The sequence below is a fragment of the Orbicella faveolata genome, unplaced genomic scaffold, assembly GCF_042242905.1.
Source record: "Orbicella faveolata isolate gen_17 unplaced genomic scaffold, um_ofav_v1 contig_4, whole genome shotgun sequence".
Lineage (NCBI taxonomy): Eukaryota > Metazoa > Cnidaria > Anthozoa > Scleractinia > Merulinidae > Orbicella > Orbicella faveolata.
Window position 1 is genome coordinate 12681235 of NW_028301569.1, and position 17275 is coordinate 12698509.

General features: G+C 38.2%; 1 protein-coding gene and 3 pseudogenes across 2 annotated transcripts in view; 2 read left to right on the forward strand and 2 right to left on the reverse strand.

The window, feature by feature from the left end:
- LOC110045114 (receptor-type tyrosine-protein phosphatase epsilon-like) overlaps positions 1 to 17275 on the reverse strand; it is a 44866-nt gene that overhangs the window by 25169 nt on the left and 2422 nt on the right. For both annotated transcript variants that reach the window (XM_020750717.2, XM_089275817.1), the window contains exons 2-6: positions 13201 to 13398; positions 12085 to 12222; positions 11547 to 11666; positions 11097 to 11232; positions 10528 to 10643 (exon numbers count right to left, since the gene is read on the reverse strand). In XM_020750717.2, coding sequence (XP_020606376.2) covers positions 10528 to 10643; positions 11097 to 11232; positions 11547 to 11666; positions 12085 to 12222; positions 13201 to 13398 — 708 coding nt within the window. The remainder of the gene's footprint in view (positions 1 to 10527; positions 10644 to 11096; positions 11233 to 11546; positions 11667 to 12084; positions 12223 to 13200; positions 13399 to 17275) is intronic.
- Positions 2184 to 5789, reverse strand: LOC149101465 (uncharacterized; annotated as a pseudogene).
- LOC149101466 (uncharacterized) lies at positions 4766 to 7327 on the forward strand (annotated as a pseudogene).
- On the forward strand, positions 8727 to 9868 carry LOC149101467 (uncharacterized; annotated as a pseudogene).

Consider the following 17275-nt stretch of genomic DNA (forward strand, 5'->3'; position numbering starts at 1 on the left):
AGGGTCATGGCAGCTAAGTTTACCTTTACAGTTTAAATTCGCTCCCTCATATAAAAGAAGAGGGTTTCTTAAATTGTTGCTGTTGTGATAACTTGTAGGATGTAGCAGATACAACTAGACTAAAGGTCACTGTGGCACAATCTCATCTGCGGTGAAACTCACAAAGCGTCCGGTTTCCTTGAAGCGAAGTGACTCGAAAACTTGAAACGTTGTTGCTACGATTCGTGCAGCAGCACTCCAGATAATATTTTCAAAAGCCGCTTTCTCTTGTTTTCATGTCTTCTTTACCTTACAAGTGTAGATATTGTTTAATTGAGTGCTGGCATCTCACATACGAAAATTTTGTTTCAGTGGCACTTTAAGAGAAATTACAAAACAGTAAACACAGTGGAAAAAATGGTTGGTTTGTTGACCTAACGAAAAGGTTAGTTCAATTCAGTTTTCACAACTGTTGCTTTTCTGACTGGAAGATTTACACTGAAGTAAATACTTTCCCAAATTGCAGTAAGCAGTTCTCTGTTGTAGGAACTGCTGTCGCATTTTCTGCTTTGGCAAGATATCTTCAACAGGAGTAACAAAGTCTTCCTGATTTGAACCCAAGCCATGAGACATTTTATAAATTTCATTGTTTTGATTTTACTTATCTCTAAGCAATAACACTTGAGTCACTTTCTTGAAGTTGTTGTAAACTGCAATAATTATTGTAAACAAATAGTTTTGTGTCCGTTTTTGCTGATAACCTCATGTCTAATAACACTAAGCCATATTTGTAAATAAGCTTCCTGCTGAGGTGAGTTTTGAAGTTTTCTTTGCATTACTAAGCAGGGACAGCCACTTCACAGACTGCTAAAATTTCTTCTTCTGTTACAGTTATAAACCAAGAAAGGATTACTGAATTTCTTTAAAGGTTATTGGTAAAAAGCTGATAAAACTGTGGACGACAAAATGACTGCCAGGCTGTTGGCAAAAATAATATTCAAATTAGACTTTGGTGTGAATAACTATTAAACTTGAACACTGCACATCTTTGAAAATTTGGACTTCAGCTTCTAAAAGCATTTCTTGGCTTTACCTCGAATAATAATCACATCTTCGCATAAAAATTTATTCACTATGCCTTGAAAATGGAGTCAGGATGACGCCGAAACATCGGCTATTAACTTTAATATTCGCTTGTTTATGTTTTAAATCTTAAATGAATTTTCCTTAAAGAAGTAGGTCACTCCAGAAACCGTGAATTTTTTTCCATCACCAATAGAAAGTTCACATTGAGTTGAGTTACTCACCGTTGTTTTAGCTTCTGAAGTGAATGCAATCCCAATGAAAAAGAAGTGAAAAGTTTGACACTGGGAGCCGCCATTTTGAAAGGATCTTGAAGGCCAGGCCGCATATCTGTGACATCATTCCATCAGAATTGGCGCAAAGCTCAAAGGCTAAAGCTCTTCTTTTCTGTTCTAAATTCAGTTGCGAGCTAAAAAATTCGGCCCGGGCTGTAAAACCAGAATGGAAAAGGTTAGGGAAAGAGGAGCGACTTCCCTTAACTTGCCTAAAAAGAACAAAAAATTGCCAAAGAAGTGGTTTGAACAGCTACATCTGGATGAGAGATTCATGCCAAACAAACTCGCAAATGTGTATGTGTGCAACAAGCATTTCACAGACGACTGTTTCAAAACTCAATACCGATTTGAGTTTGTGGCTGGAAACACAAGAAGGAGGTCATTGAAGAAAAATGCTTTCTGACAATTTTTCAACAGAAGGCCCTTGTAAAGGCACATATTGCAAGCGAACGGCGCATCGCAAGGAACGAAAAGAGGTAGCTATCAGTTATACTTTTCATTTTTAAAAATATTTTTGCCCGGCAGCACTGTCATTGACTTGATTGGGTAAATATCATTTCTGGGCAAGAAATTGAAGTTCCTCGCTGGACTACAGGGCTCGAATTTCAAGAAAAAACCTTGGGGCCAGCTGGCCCCTTAGTTTTCAGGTTTAGTCGCCAGCACAAGTATTTTAGTCGCCAAAAATTTTCGACCCTTCAGGCAATATATTTTCACAAAAAAGACACAAAAACGGCGTGAATAATGGGTCAGTTTCATGTATAATCAGTTTGCCGTTTTTTTCTTCTATAATAACAGGGAAAATGACTGAATGAAATTCTTTTCTTCATTCTTTTCTTCATTGATACGAGTAAGGCCTTCCACAGTATAAACTATGACATTTTACTGCAGAAACTACAAGACATTGGAATTTCAACTTCGGGCATTACTTGTGTTAACAGTTATTTATCTCAAAGACATCAAGTCGTTCATATAAATATGGAATTGTTGGAGCCACTACCCGTAGACAGCAGTGTCCTGCAAGGGAGTATCCCGGGAACTCTCCTTTTCAGTACATATGTGAACAATCTACCACCAGATTTTAAGCACTGTCAATCTGAAAGCTATGTTGATGACACTAAACTCCACATTTCCTTTTCAATTCAAGACTGGGCTAATACTATCCTTGACATCAATGATGATCTCATAAGAATTCATAACTGGTGTTTTGACAATCATCTCCTCCTGAATCCAGATAAGACAAAGCTTATTATATATGGAAGTTGTCAGCTTCTCTCCAAACTCCCTGAAATCCATCTTTTGTTAATGGGGAAGGAACTCTTACCCGCAAAAGTCGTCAAAGACCTCGGTGTTACATTTGAGCTGAACCTCACCTTTTCTGATCACATCCTGAAAACTGTTTTGTTCTGCGTGTCTAGCCTAGCCCAAATTAGTCGTGTTAAGGTCATTTCACAGAAATAGAACCTACACTGAGATTTTTGTGAAACTTTGCCTATTGATTGTTTATATTATAGGAACTAAAATTTTGAAATAAAAATGAGGGGTCCCCATGTTTGTTTAGGAGCGACAGCACCTTGTTTATACCCAAATTGTAGTCACGATTGCTTGCTTGCTAAATTCAATTTTCTGACAATTGTTTTTTGTTCTACGCTGAGAATTCAAATAAGAAACGATTTTTCTAAACATCCAACTATAAAAAATTGTGATAAAATATTTCTAAGCATATTGAGAAAGTTAACAATTGTTAAAAAACGACGACGTTTCGACGTTGAGCTAACGTCATTATTAAGTCAAAATGATAGTTGATAAAAAATGTATAAATAGTCAGTAAAACAATTGTTCAATTGATGTGTTAAAATGTAAAAAATTAAACAAAGAGTTTCGCACGGATGGAGTCAGTTTGCGTGTTCAAGCTTGGATTCCATTCCTTTATGCAAAGCATCTCATAGACGAGGCAATCCAATTTTCCTTGGCACTTTCAGAGAATTCAAAACTGGCTTTCGTTGAGAAGGCTTATGTCCCCGTGGGCTTCCAAAAGGTGTTTTCCAATTGCCGAGTGTTTTTGTTCAGCAACACGTTGGTGGAGGTGTCGGGCTGTGTAGCCGACATAATATGCATCGCACAGATCACATGAAAATAAATCAACCATGCATTGTTGATTTACGATCAGAGGCTTGATTTCTTTGGGCTTGAGATCTTGTTCCAGTTTCTTGCTAATAAATACTGGTTGTAGGGTAGTGCCAATCTTGTGGTTGAGATCGCGCATTTGCCTTCTAACCGCATTAGCTGATGTTTGGTCCTTGAAGGGGAGACTAACTCACAAGACACGGCCATCTTCCACTTGTCTTTCATGTACACCAGATGAAAGGTTGAGGATAAATCTGTTAATGGTGGAATTAATGGTCGTTATCGGATAATCAAGTCAAGTAAAGATGGAGCGAAGTCTAGTGCATTCTTGATTGAAAGCTTCAGTTGTAGAAGATAGAGCATGTGCACGATGAATCATTGTTTTGAGCAAGCAATGTTTGTAACATTTATCCGTGTGGCTTTGGAAATGCAACAGCAAGCCAGTGTTAGTCGGTTTTCTGTACACTTGTGTTTCAATCTTTGTTCCATTCTTGATTATTTCCATGCCGATAAAGGGGATCTTGTTATCAACCAGAAGCTCCATCGTAAACGACAGGCTGAGGTGAAGGCCATTAAGGGTAGTCAGAAAATCAACTGCAGCATCAGTGCTCGACATTTTGGCCAAGGTATCATCAACATATCTCTTGTATAGCGTAGGCATCAAACCATTATGGGTAAGCTTGTCTTCAAGGTGACACATGAAAACATTAGCCATTAGAGGGCTAAGGGACAAACCCATTGCCATGCCGTCAACTTGCTCATACAGCCAGTGATTAAATTGGAAAAGCTGGTTAGTAGTGGCAATTTCGAGGAGTCTGGCAAGTTGATCCTTTTGTAGGTTAAGGTCATAGGTTTGGTTGAACCAATCACTGGCAAATGCTTTGTCGACTAAGATGTTGATAGTCTCATTTAAAGGTACCTTTGTGAAAAGGGATGCGACATCGAATGAAACCAAAATGTCATCATCTCCAATGGGTGCGTTGCGGATTTCTTGAGAGAAACGAATGGCATCGGTAATGGTGTACTTGTTAATAGAGAGTGGTTTCAGTTTTTCCTCCAACCATTTAGCCAGGTTGTAATTGTAGGTTCCAGTTGCAGATAAAATAGGCCTCATACTAAGATTGGCTTTGTGGGTCTTGGGAAGACCGTAAAGGTGAGCAAGTCTGCAACTCTTGGGGCAAAGTGAATCAGTGATGTTCCTTGGTAGTGTTTCACGTAAAACTGTGTTGACATCTTTCTCTTTATGAAGAAGCGGTTGAAAGTGCTTAGGTGGTCAGCCACGAGATTTTGGTTGCTTGTCATCGATGTGCACAAACTTGGAAGTATCATTGATTGAAGCTGCACTTAGTAGGCGTGTGCACTCAGCCTTGTCTATTACTACAACACCAGAACCTTTGTCCGGTTTTGCGATAACGATGTCATCCCATTTCTTTAGACGATTAAGAGCTTTCACCAGTGCCTGGGTGGATTAGGGCTTGTACGTTGAATATAATTCAGCGCGATTGAGCGTTATGTCGAGCTTGCTAATTCTTTTTTGTCGGGATGTTCCAGTAAAGGCTCAATTTTCCAGTATGCTTTCTCAAAGCTGGCTAGAACATCAATCAGCGACACTCGTTGCTGTAGGGAGAATTTCAGTCATTTGCAGATAACAAGCTTCTCGAAGAAGGAAAGGCGATAAGAAGACATGTTATTAATGTGCTCATTCACATCAAATTTCTTGGAGATCAAGCGCAAAATCTTAACGTGGCTTCTCATTATTTCATCGTGTTGGTTCTTGCAAAGAGTAGTCAGTGTTCATAAAACAGCGACGTAGCGAACCAAGGAACATTTCTCTCTGATGTCTTTGTAGGCATTGCAAACTTCTTCCTTGAGATCGTTCAGTTGAGATAGCTTTGATCTTAATTCCTCATCCATGACTTGTTTTTGATAGTCGTCAGAAGACTTCTTCCATTTTTATGCTTTTCTTCGATCAACTTGTGTAAAGGTTGGTGTTACACCAAAGTTCTTGCATAAGTGAAGGAACTCAATAAAACCTTCGTATTTGATGAAATAATCAAGAACGGAACAAAGATTGAAACACAAGTGTACAGAAAACCAACTAGCACTGCCTTGCCGTTGCATTTCCAAAGCCACATGGATAAACGTTACAAACATTGCTTACTCAAAACAATGATTCATCGTGCATATGCCCTATCTTCTACAACTGAAGCTTCCAATCAAAAATGCACTAGACTTCGCTCCATCTTTACTCGATTATCCGATAATGACCATTAATTCCACCATTACCAGATTTATCCTCAACCTTTCATCCGGTGTACGTGAAAGACAAGTGGAAGATGGCCGTGTCTTGTGAGTTAGTCTCCCCTTCAAGGACCAAACATCAGCTAACACAGTTAGAAGGCAAATTTGCGATCTCAACCACAAGATTGGCACTACCCTACAACCAGTATTTATTAGCAAGAAACTGGAACAAGATCTCAAGCCCAAAGAAATCAAGCCTCCGATCATAAATCAACAATGCGTGGTTTATTTGTTTTCATGTGACCTGTGTGATGCAGATTATGTCGGCTACACAGCCCAACACCTCCACCTACATGTTGCTGAACATAAAAACTTGGCGATTGGAAAACACCTTTTGGAAGCCCATGGGGACATAAACCTCCTCAACAAAAGCCAGTTTCAAATTCTCCAAAAGTGCCAAGGGAAATTTGATTGCCTTGTCTATGAGATGCTTCGCATAAAGGAACGGAATCCAAGCTTGAACACGCAAACTGACTCCATCCGTGTGAACTCTTTGTTTAATTTTTTATCAACTATCATCTTGACTTGATAATGATGTTAGCTCAATGTCGAAACGTCGTTGTTTTTTAACAAAATTTTTAACTTTCTCAATATGCTTAGAAATATTTTATCGCAATTTTTTATAGTTAAACACTGAGAATTGGTCCATATTTATTTTACACAGAGAAATTTATTACTCAATTCAAAACAACAGAAAAAAATGATAAGTCACCATACTCGTTTGCGAGAAAATCACGATTTACCTCTATGGCGAGGTCCAGCCGTAAAGAAAAAGCCACCATTTTTTAATGCGCGTGCTAATCACGGGTAAGATTATGCGCAGTAGGAATGTGCAATGCAATACTGGGGAATGAACTTAAGCATGTGTTTGATAAATGCACTCTAATCATTATATTCAATGCCTTAGTTTTCAGCAAATTGTTTTATTGTTCATTGGTCTGGTCAAATGCAGCAACTACTACCTCCTCAAACTTCAAGTAGTGTAGAACTTCACTGCCCGAATAATTAGCAATACCAGAAAGTTCAATCATGTGACCTCAGTCCTAAAAGAGTTACGCTGGTTGCCAGTTAAATCGCAACTGTATTATCATGATGTTGTGCTTGCTTTTAAATGCATGACTGGACAAGCTCCCACTTACCTTTCATCGCTCTTTTTAAAGCGAGCAGAGATAAGTGGCTGTGAGACTTGAAATTCGCAACTTTTAAACATTCCTCTTTTTGAGACCTCTACAGGACAAAGGACTTTCTACTATCAAACAGTGTCACTATGGAATAGTTTAGAAAGAAATCTTAAGCTAAGCGAATCTCTGAATATTTTTAAACGAAGATTACAAAGTAAACTCTTGCGTGAATTTTTATTTTCATGATACAATATTGTCACATAATTCTACCTTATTTCATTTCATTTTTATAATTCCTTAGTACATTGATTTATTTCATTTTAATTTTAATGTAACTTATTTAGTAGCATTAGTACTGAAAAGCCCCCATGGGGAGTGCTAATAAAATTTGTATTTGTTCAATTTGTTCAGGTTGGTGAAATGCTTATTGATGAATTTCTTTAAAGGCTATTGTGTCAAGTAGAGCTGTACATGATTAGTATTTTATGGGCGCTCCACTTTAAGGCTTTATTTTTAGGCTATATTATGTATTTTTTGACCATATGCATTTCATTTCTAAGACATGCTGCAAGTCAGAGAGAATACTTCTTGCTATTATCTGTATTCTTCATGCACACAATTAGTTTAAACAATTGTACACTATTCATTCACTGTCAGAAACTGAACTTGAAGTTACCAGAGCTATTATTCTGCTTCTAAGGACATTCTCACCCAAAATGTTCCCACAGACAGATTTTTTTAAAACTTATCATGAAGTAAGGTAAAGATCAACTTTTGCCAAAAAGCCAAAAAATGGGGGGTCACAGTGCTTGTTCTCAAGATAAGGCATGTTGAAGACCATGTGTCTTTAAAAGTTTTTGTTATTTTAAGGCAATGTTAGCTTAAAACCACCAGCCACAAAAAAAGCTACATTAGTGAAATGTAGACCAGGTAAACATACTTAATTCAACACAACTAAGAATATATTAAGTAAACTTTTGGAGCTGATGTCATTCCTTGATATAACATGAGCCTAGGAAAAATATATTGGCCTGGTAAAGATGAGGCTGACCCTCTAGATTTCTTGTCAAGGCACCCATTACCAGTTGTTGGAAACAATGACACTGAGAAGATTTTGAAGGCAAGCATTGAAACGGAGCATGCGGTGGTGCTAGACAGAGTTAGAGAAGAAACACATCGTGATAGAGCTTTGCAAAAACTGAGCCAAACTATCAGGAAAGGTAATTGGGAGACCAGCAAGAAGGATGCTGACCTGGCACCATTCTACCCGATTAAGGATGAAATTTACGAAGCACAAGGTCTGATATTCAGAATGGAAAGGATTGTTTTACCAATGGTGTTACAGCAGAAAGTCATCAGATCAGCCCACAAGCTGGGACATCTGGGAACCACCAAGACGAAACAGATGCTTAGGGCTAAGTACTGGTTCCCCGGCATGAATGCGATGATTGACCAAATGATAGGTCATTGTTTTGACTGTCAAGTTACTACCAAAGATCGCAGACAAGAACCTATCAAACCATCGGTGATCCCGAAGGAACCTTGGGAAGAGATTTCAATCGATTTCGGAGGACCTTACCCAGACGGTCATTACAACTTGGTAGCAATTGATCAAAGAACCCGATACCCGGAAGTAGAGGTGGTGTCCTCAACAGCAGTGAAGCCGACTAAAGAGAAGTTGAAGAAAATGTTTGCTCACCACGGTGTACCCAAACGAGTGCAGTCTGACAATGGTCCGCCATTTAATTCGAAAGAGTTTGCAACCTTTGCAAAAGAAGAGGGTTTTGATCATCATCGTGTGACACCAGAACACCCCCGAGCCAACAGCCAGGTGGAACGGTTTATGCAAGTGTTAAACAAGACGGAACAAATCGCCCATCTCCAGGGAAAACCTGGACTTGACAGGAATATGGCTGTCTGTGATATGTTGATGGCATATAGGGACACACCTCACCCTGCCACTGGGGTTACTCCGTACCAAGCTATGTTGAATAGGCCTATTAGGACCAAACTTGATCGCACAGTACCAAGAGAAAGAAGTGAGCAGGATGAGCTGATCGATGAGAAAGACCGAGTATATAAAGAGAAGATGAGACGCGATGGCGTGAATACCAAAGAACACAACTTCTGTGTGGGAGACTATGTCCTACTTAGACAAAAGAAGGTGAATAAATGGTCGACCGCCTATGAGCCTATCTTCTACACAGTTATCAGAATTAGTGGTTCGACGATCATGGCAAGGCGAGTTACAGATGGTCGTGAGATAACCCGAGATTCAAGCCAGTTTAAATTGGCTAATGCTACCATGCATGAGGAAGGTGCCAAAGGAGAAGATAGTAAGGATTGGAGAGAAACACTACTTATGAATTCTGGCAATCCAAGCACAGTCCAGTCCAGCAGTCCAGTCCAAGCCATCCCTGAACAAAGTGATTCTGCTGAAGAGACTGTTGCAAACGGATCATTAGGGCATGCCAACCAACAGTTGGAAGAGCTTCCTACAGTTCAGACAGAAGAAGGTTCTACTTCCAGCTCTCCTACTCCCAGAGTACAGTCATCTAGGCCTAGATGAGAGCGACGTCGACCTGCTTATTTGACTGATTACGTCACGTGACATGTTTACATTAATTTTGATCGGACACCAGAAGCATTTAGAATATGCAATTGAGTTGAACTGCAGTATTAATTAGATAAACTTTGATATTTTGTTATGAGCATACTAACCTACTAACCCACTAGTTTTAAACATTAATTAGTCACATTAAGTCTCAAGACTTTGGTTCTGATTGATTCAAAGACTCTGGAACATTGAATTGGATTTTGCCATCCTGTGTTATTATTTTATTGTATGTGGACTGTGTAGACAACTGCAAAAAAGGGGGAGATGTTATATCCCGTGCGACTTACACGAAGTCGTGGTTAGATGATATATATTTAGTGTGACTCACATGAAGTGTGTAGTAATAAAAACCATGTGCTTTTGGAGTGTTACACCATCCACATTTGAAGAAAACTTTGCTCGCAAACGAGCAGAAAAAGCAAAATATTTGTAACTTCACGAGCATAGGTTTTTCCTGCTTTTTTTTTTGTTGTTGTTATAATGGATAAAATCAGGTAAGAAATTGATCTACAGAAAGAACAATGGGGGTCACTGGGCAACCATAAAAGCAGATTGCAGGCAAAGTTAGCGCACTCGGTCTCAAGCCCTATACTTGCGATGTTTCTTCCTTAGCATGCACTTAATGTATGACGTGGGGTGACCTTGTGACATGAATTTTGTGCGCAGAAAGGATGCACAGTAACAATGGCTACAAATGTCCTTAACAACCAGGTCACAACTTAGTAATACACTGTATGCATATTTATATTTAATTTGAGACGACTAGTTTACCACAGCATGTACATCCATACATTAAGAGATGAATGGATTACATCACTGTACAAAACTGTACAAGTGGGTTTTGATTCATACTATAGGACGACTATTCATGCTTTTGTCAGGAGTTATATGGCATACTACCATCAGCAGTTGTATGTCATACCACCATCAATTGTATGGCATGCTACCATCAGCAGCTATATGGCATAAGTATAAAAGTAGAGTAATAATAAGTTACAGTAATGATATTTCCAAATTAACTTCTCACTTGAAATCTTGGTAAGGCTTGTTTTCCGTCCAGTTGGTGAGGGAGGACTTGGTTCATTCTGAACACTGAAAAATCCATTACAATATACAGAGCAGCAGCATTGGTACCTCCTTCCTCTAAAAACACATACAAGGTCATATAAGATCATGCTAAAACTTATATTGAACTATTTTAGCCCTAAGGTTCACTTGAAAATTTGCATTGCTGATCACCATATATGAACACTTCATTTATTACTTTAGCTGTTTTATCAGACCTTTCACTCCTTGGTTGCAAATTTGAAAGGGGGAAAACAGGTGCATGACTTAAATATTTTCAACAGATTTTACAAAGCAATATTTATTTTACTGGCTGAGCTATAGTAATATATTATCAGGCTGACCATACAAGACTTGTACCAAGGCTGAAACAATTTTGAAGTTCTCTGACTGTTTTCTTTTTTCTGTGTCCACTGTAAACTTGAATTTCCTGTCAACATTATTTTACATTATAACATTTTTGCAGTTATGTGTTATCAGAAACATAATTTTATTATCATAGTACCCGTAATTGTAATTTATGGACTTTACCTCAAAAGACGATAGCCTCCAACTGCAACAAAAACAACTAGAATACCACAAAAAGCACCAAGAACAATGGGCACAACTTTTGATTTGGCGGTAGTAGTAGGCATGGAGCTGGGTGTTGACTTGGTTGACCGGCAATCTGTTATTTAAACAGCACAGGTTTTTTTGTTTTTTTAAATGTTTTAAGTAATACAACATTATTAAAAACCAACAGCAATAAAGGTTTTATACTGCAGGAAAACACTATGACATGATTATTTTACACCGCAAATAAACTTTCTCCTCATGTAACAGTAACAGCATTCTTATATAAAGTCTACAAGTAAGTACAGTGTTACAGAAACAGTGGTGAGTGAATTCCATACAAAATGGTTATTCGCCTAAGAAGTTTAAGCTATACATTTCACTCCTCAGATTGTCTCACAAGTTTGATTTTTATTCAGATTACCTCACCTTTAACCTGGACAACTGTAGTTCCATTCCGTGCATTGGATATATTATTCTTAGGAAAGCAAATGTATTCGCCTTCAAGTGAACAGTTGGCTCGTTTGTATGTCAAGTTTGGACTGTTGCCTTGAAAATGAAATACAAACAAGTAAATCTAAAGGCTGTGCACCTCAAGGTAAAAGCTGAAAATAAGTTAGCTCATCTTGCTCAAAAGAAGTGCTCATACATCACTAACAGAAACAACACATGTGTAACAAACTCTGTATATGTGTAACTAACAGCTAACCATAAGTCAATTCATTATTTCACAGCCTTGACTAGTTTGAAGAAATGTGACTTTCCTCACAACCAGTTTTCTATTACACCTCCTGCATCTGGTAGATTATACATAAGAATTTCACAAGTATCCTCCTTAATGAAACACTTTGTTGTAATAATGATAAATAAAGCAAAAGAACAGTAATAGCAACACTGCAGGAATAGCGTTAGCTATGCTAAATAAATATAAATAAATAAATAATAAACAAATAACCTGACACCTCACTTTTCTGAATAGATTTGCCGTTGAAAATCCAAACCACTTCAGAAACTGCTGGTACAGCATCAACTTCACAAGAGATGTTTATGAGCTCACCAGAACAGAATTCTGTGACATTGGTTAAAATTTTCCCCTCAGCACCATCTATTTTTCAAACAGATAAATGTTAAGTTTAAGTCATAATGAACAATAATTACATGTGTGATGCGCGAAGCGTTGCAGCATACTGATCGGCAAGTTTCAACATTTTGTGAACTATTCTCCTACATGTGCAAGAACCATTCAAAAAACTTGGACAAGCTTTAGACCCACCATTTTTTCATTAATTTACCCAGGCATTGGGCAAATTTTAATGGGCAATAAGACACCAGGGAACAAATTGACCTGTGTAACTGTCATCTGATGTGCGCAGGACTTCAATCTACTAATAAAAACAACTACAGTACATCTACAGTGCTTTCAATGTTTACAAGAAACATCTACAGTCAAACTTTCTAGTACTGTCTTTGAAGGGGCAGAGCAACATGTCCATTTCAGAGAATTGTCCACATTATAGAGGTAAGTCCAACTGTAAAATGTAGATTTTATTAAGAAATAAAATGATGATGAAAATGATGATGTGGCAAGAGATACAAAATATCCATGACCTTATTGCAGAGACTCCACTGATGGTAAAAAACAAACCCAAGTACAACTTTAAGGTACATCCATATCCAAATTGTTAAATAGACATTTAACAGATGACATTGCATGTCATCCACAAAAAAGTAACAAAATTTATCAAGTGATCAAAAAACTAGAAATCTAGAGACCTGGGTGATTAATGGTGATAACATATGCATATTGGAAGTTTGATCTGAAAACAAACAAAATTGTATTGACAACAAAATAATTACTGGTTTGTGAAGCACCAAGTGAAGAGGTTAAGTTTCCATAAATAAATCATTCTTATGCTTTCTGGGCCTGAGATCTAGTGTCTGTTGTCCATATTAGAAAACAGGGTTCTATGCAAGCCCCAGCAACCAGCAGAAATTGCTATCATGATGATACATAAATTAAAAGGCACAACTTGGACAAACTAGAAGTTGATTATTCTTAAAGGCATACAAATGCAATACATACATTGAACAGTGACATTATGCTGTTCAGATGAATTATTAGAGTCTTGACACTTGTAAGTTCCACTCTCATTGCGGGTGATGCCTTGTTTTGAGAAAATCTGACCAATGTGAAGAAACTCTTCTCTGCTTGTCCAACTTATGTTAGAACCATTCAAAGTGCAGTTCAGTGTAATATTACCACCCTCAGTTACTGCAATTTCTGCAAAATCAATGTAACCCATGTTTAGTTAAGTCAAGCATGACTGTACTTAAGTTGTATGTGCATGTAGCTTTGTAGCCCATGACATTTGTATGTCGTGCAGAAATAAATGTGGCAAAAGGTGCAGACACTATCTCACCCTCTCTCAACCATGGGAACATTTCCGGCCTCATTCGCATGCCCTGTACATTGACTAATACAGCTCTTTGCCCTTCAAACAAGACATGCAAATTATTTTGACCAGCCACTATTTAATTGCAGTAAGTTAGCAGCCACTTAATTTTCTTTTCAGAGGAACTGTGACTGTCAACTAAATCTCCAAAAAATATTTCATTAAGAACAACTAGAAGGTGAACAAACAAAAGAGGAATTTGCCATAGTCACCGTAAAACAGAATACGCGGCTTATGCTGTTTGCTTTTTAAGTCTAAATGACAGTATCAACTTAAGGTGGCCGAATGAAAAAAAAAGCAAAAGAAACTTCACTTACAGTATGCCAAGAAACGCACTGAAAAAGATAAGTATGATTTGTTTTTGGAGTCTCAAGTCTTACAGCCAAGAAAAAATGCTGAACGATTTGCATAAAGTCCCATTTCTTGACATGATAGAAGTGTTTGACGATGTTGATGACAAGCTTTATGCGTTTGAACAATTGTACTCGGACATTCTTGATGAACACACACCCGTAAAACAAACACACATCAGAGGAAACCAGGTGCCGTACATGACAGAAGATTGGCGCAAGGCAATTAGGCATTGCAACAAGTTGTGGAAATTATTCATGCGGGATCGCACAGATTGTAATTACGAGCTGTATAAACGGCAAAGAAACAAATGCACGTCTCTCAGATGGAAAGCGATAAAAGAGCACTTCAAAAAGAAATCGGAAAGTGAACGTGAGAATCTCCGTGAATTCTGGGATACATATCGCCCCTTCTTAAACAGTAAAACTAAACAAGCAAATGACATAGTTCTTAAGGAAAATGAAGTTCCCATCACAAATAAGAAGCAGATTGTGGAGTTAATGATCAATCACTTCGAACGTTGAGGTGGCAGAAAATGCTGATGATGTAAAGGAAAGTGATTTTGGAGAAAACTTCGTGAATCATCCGAGCATTTTGGCAATTCATAATGTGCAAAGACATGCACCAGAACAGTTTAGCTTTCATCACACAAACATGGTGTTGGTAGAAGAAATGCTTAAACACATGGATACATGCAAAGCATGTGGGTACGACATGTTACTGCCCAGGCTGATTAAGGATTCTGCTTCTGCGATCGCCAAGCCGCTGACAGTGCTATTCAACTGCTCTATTGATCAGAGTAGGTATCCAGCATCTTGGAAGATGGGACAGATTACACCACTATTCAAAAAGGACGCTGAACTAAATAAAGCAAATTAAAGGCCGGTTACTGTACTTCCTGCGCTAAATAATATATTTGAAAGACTCCTGGCAGCGCAACTTGGTGATTTCTATAGCTCGATTCTATCGGACTATATCAGCTCTTATAGGAAATTTCACAGCTGTGAAACTTCCCTACTACGCATGACGGAGGAATGGAGAAGGATGAGAGATCAAGGGGACACTGTGGCAGTTGTATCTATGGACTTGTCAAAGGCGTTTGATGTAATCCAACACTCTCTTCTTCTTGCAAAGCTCAAAGCCTACGGATTGGACCAGGCAAGTTGTGCCCTGATTAAGGACTACCTTTCCTCAAGGAATCAGAGGGTCAAAATAGGGGATACTTTTTCAGAGTGGCTACATGCAAGACGAGGCGTGCCTCAGGGAAGCATCCTCGGTCCCATGTTTTTCAATATTTTCATAAATGACATCTTCCTGTTTTGCGGGGATGTTAAGTTAAATGCTTATACAGACAATCACCAAATAAATTCATCCGTCAGTGATCCTGTTGTGCTAGATGGGCGCATGCGTAACGCAGTCGAGACAGCAAACCAGTGGTACCGGCAAAATGGAATGTTGGCCAATGAAAGCAAACATCAGGCTTTGATCCTGGGAAAATGGGAACACACCTTCTCGTTTCCTACAAAGGACTCAATTGACATCTTAGGAATGACCATTGATAACAATTTAAATTTTCACAATTACATATCTCTTATTTGCAAAAAAGTCAACAACCAGTTTAATGTAATGCTTAGGTTCAGAAACCTTATTTCCAAAGACATTTTAGTGAAACTGTATAAGGCCTACATACTCCCTCATTTTGATTATTCCTCAACAGTTTGGCACTTTTGCAGTGCAAACAACAGGAACAAAATAGAAGCTCTTAACAATAGGATTCTGAGATTCATTCTCAGCGATTTTGAATCGCCTTATAATGTGCTGCTAGACAGGGTAAACTGTCTCCAACTTCATGAACAACGCATCTGTAAATTCCTTACTATTTTGTACAAAAGTCTATTTTTCACTAGCTATCCGGCCTATATGAGAAACATGTTCTTGTTCCATTCTACTTCATAAAACATGTGTGGAAACTATATACTGGAAATGCCCAAACCTAAAACTACAACTTTTGGTCCCCATTCCTTTACTTATCTGGTAACAAAAGAATGGAATTCTCTACCCAATTTTATAAGGTTATGTAACTTCTCAGACTTTAAAAAGCACATCAGTAAAGCCAATTCATGAAACATGTAAATGACAATTTTATAATTAGTTAATATAAGTCAATTGTAAATATGTAAATAGCAATTTCTATTTTAATTTTTCGTTATCAAATATTTTGTTCTCGGAAATATTAGCTTGTCAAGCTACTCTGAAATTCGAGCTTAAGTAAAGTTTATGTATGTATGTATGTATGTTCAAAACTTCCATAACACTTTTCATGACATGCCACTGTGCATCAGCCTTCATGTTCAAATTAATTATTCAGGCTAAAGCAAATGCTTTGTAATAAAAGAAAAAGAAAGGAATTTGAACAAAGACTAATTTTTCATTCAAGATGAAGCCAAGAAACACATTCATAAGCATAGGATTGTCCAAACTTTCAAAGACAAGTGTGGTTGCGTTGTACCCCTCCAGTGAACGAAGGAGCTCACCGAAATGGTCCGCAAGCCTTCATCCAGTTTCTCCAACATTTCTTCAGAAGAATTTTCTTGACTTCCTGGTTCTTTAGGTGGTAAGTAAGGACTTGGGGCCCTTTCTCAGAGTGTTCAGTCCTGTTATGTCATTCAGAGTTCCTGAGTGCTCTTTCACAGCTAATCCACTGGGCTCATTTTCGGCTGGTGGTAATGACACTGCAAGGATATCATCTCCTCTCAAAGAATGATGCCATCTCTTTGGATTTGGTCACAAAGTCATTATCTTTAAAACAAATCCTTCGAAGATGGAGAAATTGACTGTATGGCATGGTGTTCTTGCAGGGAGGAGGATGGGACAAACTATAATCAAGGTAGCTGTTAGCCTGATTCTCAGAATCAAAATTCTACGTCAAAAGATATGACCTCATTTTCTAGTATTCTTCCGTGGTTGATCGTGTTCACAAAGTAAGAAGAGTTAGTGACTGTGTATTCCGATTTGCCTGTCAAAGGACACAGGATATCAGCTGAGTGAGCTGACAACTCGTAAGCAAATAGCTGTTACCGGTGATGGTATGTTTGGCTTGTGAATCTTAGGTTGACCATAAATCCTAGGTGGCTGTTTGTGCCTTGGTTTGATCTTGCTGTAGATGGTTTCTGACAGATGTCCACTTCGTTTTAAGTTAAATAGCTTATCAGTAAGTTTCCAGCCGAGTCAGTCTGTCGGGTCTTTATTAAGAAGTTGGTATGGACCTGTTTCAATAAGTGTTTTCATTTCCTCATGGTAGGTGTCAGTGTTTAAAACTACACTAGCACAACCTTTGTCAACAATCAACTATTC